Source organism: Mytilus galloprovincialis, chromosome 4 (assembly GCF_965363235.1).
Source record: "Mytilus galloprovincialis chromosome 4, xbMytGall1.hap1.1, whole genome shotgun sequence".
Lineage (NCBI taxonomy): Eukaryota > Metazoa > Mollusca > Bivalvia > Mytilida > Mytilidae > Mytilus > Mytilus galloprovincialis.
Window position 1 is genome coordinate 8,540,787 of NC_134841.1, and position 11,551 is coordinate 8,552,337.

Consider the following 11,551-nt stretch of genomic DNA (forward strand, 5'->3'; position numbering starts at 1 on the left):
TTAGCTTCATCGGGCGTGTGCATCTATCTAGGTGAAATCGGATGCATGACAAAAAATATCATTGTAGCTTGACGTTTTTGTGTAAAAGTTATATATATTGATTGATGGGGTATATACAACATATTTTTGCCGTTTATTGTACATAACAATTTTTAAATCTAAACAAATAGTTGTTTTAGTTAAATAGAATGAAATTCATGATTTATTCCTTTGGTTTTGGGTAGAACTGTTTTTCATCCCTCTCATTAAGTCCATCAGGTTCAAGAGTACGTAGCTGATGCATCCAGAACCTTTCTCTCTGTTTTCTCCTTTCGGAGTCCCAATTTTGATTTACCTCAATTATTTGAAAGGTGATATTATCAAAAGTATGTCCTGTTCTTAAGAGGTGTCTCGTAATTGGACAGTTTCTTCCTTTTGTATAGAACGACCGGTGATTGTTAAGTCTGATGTTGAATGTAGTTTCTGTTTCACCAACATACTGCAGCTTGCAAGTTCCACAAGTAAGAATATAAATACTATTTTCCGTTTTGCAATTAGATGTAACATAGATGTTGTATCACTGCTTTGTTACTGTGCTGCTGAAAGAGTGGTCAGTGTTGGCGGCTTTACAGCACTTACAATTGCTTCTACCGCATTGTTTGTAACACCCAAATTTAGAAGTTTCTTGTTTCTTTACTTTTGATGTCACAAGTATGTCTTTGAGATTTTTGGGTCTGCGATAGGCAATAACAGGAGGTGATGGAAAAATTTCTTTTAAGGAAGAGTCATTTTCGATAAGACGCCAGTGCTTTCGGATAGTAGATGAAATATTTGTCAAATCGGGATGGAAGGTTACAACAAACGGAATTCTATCTGCACGGGTCGTCTTATCTTTGTATTCCATGAGGCTAGCTTGATCTTTTTCTTGGGCTTTATCAAAAGCGTCTGTGATATTTTTGGTTTTATATCCTCTTGATTTCAGCTGTGTAATGCATCCGATTTCACCTAGATAGATGCACACGCCCAATGAAGCTAATTTGTTTAGCGAAATATTGCGTGAATAATATATAAAATATAACAACTAATTTTATAACACTCATTAGTGTGTTAAAGTTACATTCTTAGACACTTATATAATTTAATTTAGTAACTGCATCAGTTTATTTACAAACTGATCCACACCTAGATAGATTGAATGTTGATTGTTGCTATTTTTAGACACTATATATATATATATATATATATATATATATATATAAAAACTTTCAAGAAAATCACTGCACACTGAAATGTATTGCTATATAAAATTTTTTTTACACTAATTGCAATATGTGTATGTTCATGCATAGGCAACCAGATTTGAATTAAAACTTTATTGCAAGATACAGAATAATTTTTCTTGTCAGAGTTGCTCAAACCAAATAAAGGAAATCAAAAATAGTTGAAAGAAAGATGCAAAAATTATTTTTTTGATAAATTTCAGAGATATTGTGGAAAAACGTCTTGGGTTGGAAATCTGATTATAAAGTTAAGACAAGTGTATATTGGTTCAAAGACAGAAGTATTACCTCTTCTTGAAGATGTCCTAGGAGAAACAGTTCAATCACTAGTGTCAGAAGCAGACTCTTATGATATCCAAGGTAAGTTGTTTAGTTCTATGCTGTAGTGTTTGCAACAATGACAGTCATACAAATAATTTATATTTATATCTTGAAAAATCATCTTTCAAAAAACATTCCATTTTTTCTCATGAATGTGACTTTGAAATGATACCTTGAGTAAGTTCACAATAGGTTGAAAACATGTTTGTCTTTTGATATTTGAACAAAACCTATTATAGTCAATTTAAAAGAAATTTACTTTAAAAAGAAGCAATACCAGATCGTTTCGACAGGTTATTTTTATGTCCCAATTATGGGCATTATGTTTTCTGTTCTGTACATCTGTTCGTCAGTTCTACAGTTGGTTTGGCCGTCTGTCTGTCCCCCTTCAGGTTAAAGTTTTTGGTCAAGGTAGTTTTTGATGAAGTTGAAGTCCAATCAACGTGAAACTTAGTACACATATTTCCTATGATGTGATCTTTCTTACTTTAATGCCAAATTAGCATTTTGACTACATTTTCATGGTCCACAGAACATAGAAAATGATATTGCGGATGGGGCATCCATGTACTAGGGACACCTTCTTGTTTATCTATTGTTATGTTATTACAAGTACAAATATTAGTCATCTGCTCAGTTTCAAATAATTCAGAAAATACTGAAAATTAGAATAAAAAAAAATATTAAGTAGTTAATACATGTGTTTATATTAACAGATGAAAAAGATGAAGAGGATGAGGAAGAGGTGATTCGTTGTGTCTGTGGTATATTTAGAGATGAAGGTCTCATGATACAGTGTGAAAAATGTTTTGTAAGTACTTCCTTTATACTATGTTTAATAAAAGCGAAAGAAATAGTATAAAATCATGTTTCATGATTTTTTTAAAATAAGACAAAAATTTGTCATCTGGTATTGTGCAAGGGAGATAATTTATAAAAATAGAAAAAGTTATATTTTCCCAAAAAAAATTACATTTGTAATGTTCAACACATTTTCATTTTCAATTGTATGTTACATTATATCAATATTTATAGATTATCTTTGGTTTTCTCAGACTGATTTACTCGCTTGATTTGGTACCAGGAAAGTGAGTAAAGCAATCTGGTTGAAATGACCAATGATAATCTGTTAATTGCTATTTTGCCTTTGATGATGTGAATGTTTATATTGACAATGGCATGTGCACCCTAATTTTCAAGCGATAATTTTTTATAACACTATACTGTGCTGAGAAATAAAATAATCAGTCAGTAAGATCAAAGGAAAATTTTGTAAAATAGCGATGACAACTATTATTGTGATTTCGGTTGTAGATATGGCAGCATTGTGATTGTATGAAGGTGAAAGGAGATGTAGAAAATTATTTATGTGAGCTCTGTAATCCACGACCTGTCAGTAAGGTAAGTAGATTAGTGTAATAATATATGGTAAGACACTATTTTAACATAAGGTACCTGTGTAAATGAAAAAAATACCTTTTAATTTATAAAGACGTCTTTTTGAACTATAGTTGCATTTTTAGGAAAACATAATAAATCAAGAAATGTATCATAACCAAAAATGTTTTATTACACGAATATCACATGACATCTGTAGCAGTGTACGTGTATATAAAATTATGAAAAGAAACCAAAAAAAATCTTTTGAAATATTGTAGAGGCTAATAAATGTAATTGATTGTTTGAAAATTATGAAAAGCAACAGTATTTCTGTTAAGCTGTTATTGTTAATATTCTGTAATGGTTTGGTTCTGATATATTTAAAACTCTTTTTATCGTCATTCAGGAAATTATAGCTGATCCCCAGCCAGAGGATGGTACACCAGGATGGACATATTACATGACGTTAATGAGAGATGAGTTACAAGTACGAGTAGGAGATTGTGTGTATGTACTCAGGGATGTACCTATGTCTAAAGACATCAGTGTGGATAGTATGAAAACATCATATAAACTGGTGCAAGAGATCGGTCATGATAAACTGGAAATCTTCAGAATAGAGAGATTGTGGAAAGATGGAAAGTAAGTGTAATGGGATGATTGAAATAGTTTATTTATATATGACAAGTCGGATCACATATAATTGTAAAGCAATTCATATTTCCAATTCTACACTTAAAAACACAAATTATGTACTTGTATGTAGGACTCTAAAGTGCGATGGGGACGCTAAAGTACGACGGTCACGCTAAAGTGCGATGGTCTTCGCTAAAGTCCGATGCCTCCATACGCTAAAGTCCTATGGTCTGCGAAAGTATAGACGTAAGAAACGTAGTTCGATTATGACGTTTTCAGTCTTTTATACAAACCAAAAATGTGCATGCCGTTAGATAAATTCTAAGAATATTTGATCAGCATCTTGTAAACCAAATGTTTATGACTTAATTATTTTAAACCAAATCTGACTGTCTACTGAAGCAAATATGTTTTTTTTCTGTTGCTGGAAGTAGTACTTGTGCCCTGCAGTCGACCATTTTACTAAAGATACAAATTACGTATATTTTCTGCTTCTGTTTGAAGTGAATGGATACATATGAATCATTATAAATGTTTCAGCTTACTTAGCGGTTCACGTTAAAATATTGCCAATTTTATTGAAAAGTAACGGCAGTAAAATAAAGGTTCATGTTTTCATGGTTAAATTGTAAATTGTCGGCTAAACCTTTTATTTGTACATTGTAGGAAATATAACGAGTATTTGTACTCGATACCAAAATGGAGAAAGCTCGGAGACAAATAAATTTTACATATGCCCACAATGATCGATTTTGTTTGTACATTTGTATTTGTAATTTTCAATAACAGCTGTAAGGGGAGGTGTTCATATTAGTGATAGACTGTGTGAACGGCAAGCTACACCAATTATCCAAATATTTTTTACGTCCGAATTGTTAAAAATCATTCACAGGAAATATAGATTTTTTTTACACAACTTACAGTGACTTGACTGTTAGTGTTGCTATTCACCAATTGCAACTCATTCAAAATTTTGACCCAATTGCAATTTGTTTTATTAAATCAAATTGTTCAACTGGTCAAAAATTTGAACAAACTGTTCAGCCAAAATGTGAAAGTGCAAAGTGATAAAATAAATTATACTTACAATCCTATAAGTCTGTAACTCCACTGTATTGATGTAATTCCTAAATCAGTCTATCAATCTGTATAGTTATATTACAGCCATTACCATACTAAAGGTGAACTGTTTTATTTTGAATTGCTATAAAAATGTCAAAACTAAGCTTTTATAGAGTTTTTCTTTCGAAAAGTATTCTATATTTATAAGTATCACACAATATGTGAATAAAAACATTTCATATTCAGTAAAATATGTATGAAATAACAATATGCTTCCTTGGGGAGATAACCTGAAAATACTATTCTTTTGAATAAAGACTTTTTGAAACCAAAAAGCGATTATCTCCCCTTCCTACAAACATATTGCAATTTCAAATATTTTACTGAATATGAAATGTTTTTATTCACATAGTGTGTGATTCTTATAAATATAGAATACTTTTCGAAAGAAAAACTCTATAAAAGCTTAGTTTTGACATTTTTATAGCAATTCAAAATAAAACAGTTCACCTTTAATATGGTAATGGCAATAATATAACTATACAGATTGATAGACTGATTTTGAAAATACATCAATACAGTGGAGTTACAGACTTATAGGATTGTAAGTATGATTTATTTTATCACTTTGCACTTTCACATTTTGGCTGAACAGTTTGTTCAAATTTTTGACCAGTTGAACAATTTGATTTAATAAAACAAATTGCAATTGGGTCAAAATTTTGAATGAGTTGCAATTGGTGAATAGCAACACTAACAGTCAAGTCACTGTAACGTTTAAGTAGAAATTACGTGGTTGGTTTTCTAAACTTTGTTGGTCCATTGCACTTTAGCGTAATACACCATCGTACTTGAGCGTAAAACACCATTGTACTTTAGCGAACAAACAACCATCGCACTTTAGTGTGAAATATCATCGTACTTTAGCGTAGACCATCACACTTTAGCGTGACCATCGCACTTTAGAGTCCTACATATATATACAAAAAAGTTGCCTTATTATGTAGGGACTTAAGTCATCATTGAAATATATTAATGACCTTTATTTAAAAACATGTAAGGAGAACCCTTACTGACATGTTTGTTTTTAAGTTGTGAACCTGTAAACTGTATTGCAATCCATGTTGCCAAGTCTGTTGATGGAATAAGTAAAGAATAAAAATAGAAAAAAAAATAGTATTGATAATTTTTCTTATTTCAGCCAAAATAAATTTGCCTTTGGACACAACTTTTATCATCCACATGAAACATTCCATGAACCGTCCAGGAAGTTCTTCCCTAATGAAGTGTTTAGAATGCCTCTGTATGAAATGATCCCCTTGGAAACTATTATTGGCAGCTGTTGTGTGATGGATCTGAACACATACTGTAAAGGTCGTCCCAAGGTTATGAGGGATCAAGATATATTTGTTTGTGAATACAGACTGGATAAAACTGCTCATCTATTTTACAAGATCTCAAAACACCCGTAAGTAAAAGGATTTGTCATTCAACACTTACCATTTATCTTTACTACTATTAGATTTGAGTTGTGCCAAAGTCTGCATACAAACCTTTAAAAAGTTATAATTTGTTGCACTTTTACATTTGTGCTTAACTTTATCCAAGAAATACATGAAATTTTTTTCTAACAAATAGTGATAAGTCCACATTAATGTCCATTAGATTTGGAGTATTTGCATTTCACAAGTATCATGCATTGATCATGAAATTTGATGATGGATTTTCTCTCTATTTCAGATATGCCATCAATACTAAGTCATATTGCTTTGATAAATTTCCTCAAAGACTAAACCCTAAGAGAACATATTCAGTAAGTACTTACTTTATCTGGCTGATAAAACAATACAAATATTTTTTTTTACGTATATGGAGTAGGTTATCATGCAGGGCCAAAAGATGGCATTGAAAATTTATTTTGAATATATATGTATATTAAACATTTACTCTGCATATGAAATAAAGAAGGATGAGGAAATACTTGAAATTCGTGTGATATTGTACACAACAGCCCGGGTGGATTTTGCTTTTTCCACCTGCCCACCCGTGCCCACTCCAGCTATAATTTCTGTTTTTGTAAAAATATTGATTACAAATGCTTATCTGATGATTTCAATTGATTGTACTTGCAAGTCTTTTGATTAAACAAAAGATATTGCATGCCCACTCCTATGGGTGGGCAGAGTGGACAAGCTAGAAATTTTGCCCACCCGGTGCCCACTCCCACTGTGGACGGGTGGACAAAGCAAAATCCACCTGAGCTTTATTGTATATCATTTACATTTCTCTTGTAAAATACAACACATTTATTGAACATCATAATGATTATTAGCATGAGCTTTTTTTTGTATGTGTTACATTTGGTAGATTGTTATAAGTCCTGCAATTCTATAATACTTTTGCTTGCTGTGTTCAGTTATGTGAAAGTGTAGAAAAACTTGTGTCCACTTATTTGGCCACAAGACCTTTTTATCTGTAAAACTACTTAAATAAGTGATTAGATTTCAATATATTCAAATTTCCATTGAAATGTCATGAAACTAATGGCATTGTAGAACTATTTTATTATTTTATTGGAATTCTCTTGTGCCTAGTCAGTTAATTCTCTACTTGTTCATGTTTCTTGAAAATACTCAATTTATACAGTTTGAATACATTTAATTTTGTATTATAGCCTCATGAAGTACCTGAAGCATATAAAACTAAAATAAGACCAGAAAAACAAATACTTGATTCAAGTTCAGCATTAAGAAAAAAGAAAAGATTAAGTCTGAAAGGGAAAGCTAAAGACCCAAAAGTTCTGCAGCAGGAAGAAGAACAATATCAGAAGATGGAAGCTAAGAAGGTATACAATGTCAAATTATTTAAAATATCAGTACAGCTATTTACTATAAACACATTGTTACCTGTATAAGAATTCATTTTGTTGATCAAATCAGTCAACCAAATGGTATCCCCTTGTTTCACTTCCAATGTGAACATTCTTTTCCTTTTGTTAAAGAGCTGAACACACCTAGTTCATACATAACCTATCTCTAGCTAAGGGGTTTGATTGAAGTTCACATAAATACATATTTGATGAGGTCGAATTATTCACATGCAAGGGAATAATTCATTAGCGATGTTTTTTAGCTTATTTTGGTCTGAACCAAACTGGCTGCTAAAAGTGAATTATTATAATACTATTTTAATTTCATTTATGATTGAACAAAAACAAAATATTTTTTTTTTTTTTTTTTATATCTCGTATCTAATGCTGCTTTAACAATTTGAAACATAGTAATGTGATAATAGATGTTTAAAGCTATCATAAATCTTCACATTTTATATTCATTTCATTTCTTGGTTAGTTGTTATTGTTCCATTTGTACCAGTTTTAGATCAAATGTTCTATAAATAAGCTTGACATGTTCTTTCAGGTAAAAGAAAAGAAGAACAGATTAGACAGAATTATGTTGAAGATGTTATCAACTGTCCACACTAAACAGAGAATAGATTTGTCGTATTTATTAGACTGTAAACGACAGAGTAAAAAACCACACACATTGGATGTATGACAAAAGGCCAAAAGTCTCAGCAAATAATAATGGGACTTAGAATTCATGAGATAGATTTACCAGTGTTAGATCTGTGGAAGTATTGTAAAGGGAGATAAATCTCTGAGCATCAGCTGTGTGTACAGAACGACAAAGAAATGGCAGGAGTAGTGCTGTGATATGATTACAGTCCCGTGTTTACTCATTAGTATGTGTGTATGTCAACAGCTGTTATACACATTAGTATGTGTGAATGTCAACAGCTGTTATACACATTAGTATGTGTGTATATCAACAGCTGTTATACACATTAGTATGTGTGTATGTCAACAGCTGTTATACACATTAGTATGTGTGTATGTCAACAACTGTTATACACTGCCACCTTATTTCTTACTTTGAAGGTTGTATCAACCAAAACAACTGATTGAAACAAAATCTTTGTTGAGTTCAAAATTCACTGTAAATTTTTGATAAATAAATTTTTGTCTAAGAAAAAAAATAATGTGCTGGATACACATTTGAATTGTTCATAGTAGAAAGTATAGTGATTCTCTTTCTTACTAAAACACTAATTGTGGATTCATTTATTTTCGTGGGTACCAATTTTCATGGTTTGAGGAAAACTTGCATATTCGTGGATAATTAATTTTGTGGTTTTGGCAAAGTCTACATTCATTCCTATAGAAATTTTGTCATTCGTTGAACATCTAAATTTGTGGTTCACCTGTACCCACGTAATTCACGAAAATTGGTATCCAATGAATAATAATGAATCCACAGTACTTTTTAAAGAAAAGCATTAAGGTTGAAAATATTTTGTTCTGATAATCATAAATTCTACAAAAAATGTTTTAATTTAAGAAAATATTTACATACTAAGATAAGCAATAAATATTTGAACACTTAGAAGAATTGTTTGATATGATTCTAGAATGAGTATTCACAAAGATCAAACCATCTGAATGATGTTAAACTTCATTATTTATTGTAGTCAATACAGTCAAAACTGAATATTAGTCTTATAATGGTTCTCCATTCTAAACACTGCCCTGTAACCTTACGTGTGGTTGTTATACATGTGTTAGATCTAAATATATCAATGTTGTTAGTCAATTACAGCTGTAACCCAATTCAAATTTACTTTAAAAAATTAGTGTTGTGAATACTTCAAGGTATGTTCCCTATTGGAATTTTGAAAACAAGAATACTTCAAGGCCCAATTAGTGAAACATTATATTTAAACCCATTTGTTGAAGCAGTTGCTTAATATTGAACAAGCATAAATTGAACCAGCAGTTGTTATGTTTTGTTAATGTATTTGTCTGGTGGACTACTGGGCCTAGATTTCAATCATTTGTGAAGTTTTTGCCATAAAAATGGATTGGGTAGAATTATAGAATATTGGTATGGTATATGGATTTCGATAATTACATAGACATTATGTATATATCCTAGCTGTTGTCTGTTATATAACATTGTTATGTTAGAGGATAGAGTACTATATTTGGTGATTTTTATCTCACTGTTGTTTTTTTCTGACTATGCAAATCTCTTACATGTTGTAGATTCATCATTATTTCACTGCCTTAGATTATGTACATAAAATTCTATATCTAGCATAGCTAGAAATTGTATATAATGTAATATTGTACAGCTAATATCCATTTTGTAGTTTAAAACTAAACCATGGCATTCATGATACTCTACATAAAATGTTTATAGACAAGGTGTTCAGAAGCCCAATATTTAGGCAGCAAGTCGTCGTAAGTGGGCATGTACATTTTCATTTCAGGAGTATCAAATACTCAAATTTTAATGGGGACTTGTGTATAATTATTCCCCACACTGTATTTGTAAATTTTGAATCATGTGTTTATATAGACTCATGTTTTTTTCTCATTCTTACAAGGATCAAATTTTTTTGTGTAGAAAGTTTTTTTTGCCATTTTTTCCCATGTAGGTTGTTACATATATATATTTATTATCTGGGGTGCTTTTACATTTTTATTTACATGTTGTTATCAGTCATTTGTTGAATCAGATATTGCAATACCAAATTACTGTATTTTGAACAAATTGTAAACCATTTTCATCATTGCTTTAATCTCATCTTTTATATTGTGATCTTTTATTCCAATTTATTCCATTTTTATCGTGCTGATTTTATTTTTATTTATTGCTTGTTGGCTTTTCAACCAAATTTGTACTTAAGATAAATGGCTATATTATAAATGAAATCATTGCTTGCAACATATTTTGTCAGGGCAGAATTAGGCTTTAATTTTATAGACAATGGAATAGAAAGGAAGATTAATTATACAGATCAAAAGACAAATAAGGGCTCTCATTTAAAAAAACCTGTTTATAACAAGATTATTATATTTGATAGTTAAATTGGTTATAAATGAATTTACAGTCAATTGTATTCTTGCTCAATTGACTGCCATTTATCTGAAAGAGATTTTTTTTTCATGTTCCACAAATTGGGAACTTTTCTATCCCATTTTGGATATATATATATATATATTATCATATTGATAAAAACATGAAACAAAATATGTAAGGAATTTGCACAATGACATTTTCGAAAATCAAGTGTATTTTCAATTTGAAATTTTTACAATTTATATTGATAAAAACATAAAACAAAATATATAAGAATTTTGCACTATTTTTTCAAACCAGTGTGTATTTTCAATTTGAAATTTTTACAACAATTTTTAAACTTTAAATAGAATGTTAGTGGATTGATTGTTTATTGTTTATGTCATATAGTAGTAAGGAAGGGGGATAACTCACTTTGTCTCTTTGTTTATATCTGGACAGATAACCTTTGACATAACTTGTTGCTTGTCATATCCATGGCGATTTGACTACCCATTATGGGGACCGACACAAAATAAAATTATAAAACCAACTTCATTAGAGTTGTTGTATATTGTAGCACAGTAAAACAAGGGAGACAATTCATAAGAAAGTGATAAGATATACATTGATATGATGGTAACTACAGTTGTAGATCTTTGAATTATTTTAGTGTTTCAAGACTTTGGATAAATTGAAGAAAGAAAATAAACCGTTTACCACAGTTCAAAATTCAAATCTACACAACCAACAAAACGGAGATCAATTTTTTGTTTGCATACTATATAGTAAGCTGTAAATAACCCAAGCATTGGAAAATGTGAATCAATTCAAAAAGAAAACCAAAACCAAGATTTTTGCTAAAATAATAAACTAAAAAAGCAACCAATGAAAACCACTGAAAAAGGCTCCCTGTTAGGACCTGGTACATATGGAATGTAACAGGGTTCAACATGTTTGTGAGGAGCACCTTCCCCCTTACCTCTATTA

General features: G+C 30.6%; 1 protein-coding gene across 5 annotated transcripts in view; it reads left to right on the top strand.

The window, feature by feature from the left end:
- LOC143071295 (uncharacterized) overlaps positions 1-11,114 on the top strand; it is a 47,357-nt gene extending 36,243 nt beyond the window's left edge. For 4 of the 5 annotated variants that reach the window (XR_012976851.1, XR_012976850.1, XR_012976852.1 and 1 more), the window contains exons 16-24: positions 1,463-1,619; positions 2,297-2,391; positions 2,895-2,981; positions 3,367-3,602; positions 5,860-6,126; positions 6,399-6,471; positions 7,333-7,503; positions 8,078-9,369; positions 9,412-11,114. Coding sequence is in view for 1 of the 5 variants with exons in the window: in XM_076245520.1 (XP_076101635.1) it covers positions 1,463-1,619; positions 2,297-2,391; positions 2,895-2,981; positions 3,367-3,602; positions 5,860-6,126; positions 6,399-6,471; positions 7,333-7,503; positions 8,078-8,215 (1,224 nt within the window). In the remaining 4 variants the exon portion in view is untranslated. Of the gene's footprint in view, positions 1-1,462; positions 1,620-2,296; positions 2,392-2,894; positions 2,982-3,366; positions 3,603-5,859; positions 6,127-6,398; positions 6,472-7,332; positions 7,504-8,077 lie in introns of all 5 variants that reach the window. The other variant, XM_076245520.1, reaches the window with a different exon arrangement.
- Positions 11,115-11,551: the final 437 nt, after the last annotated feature.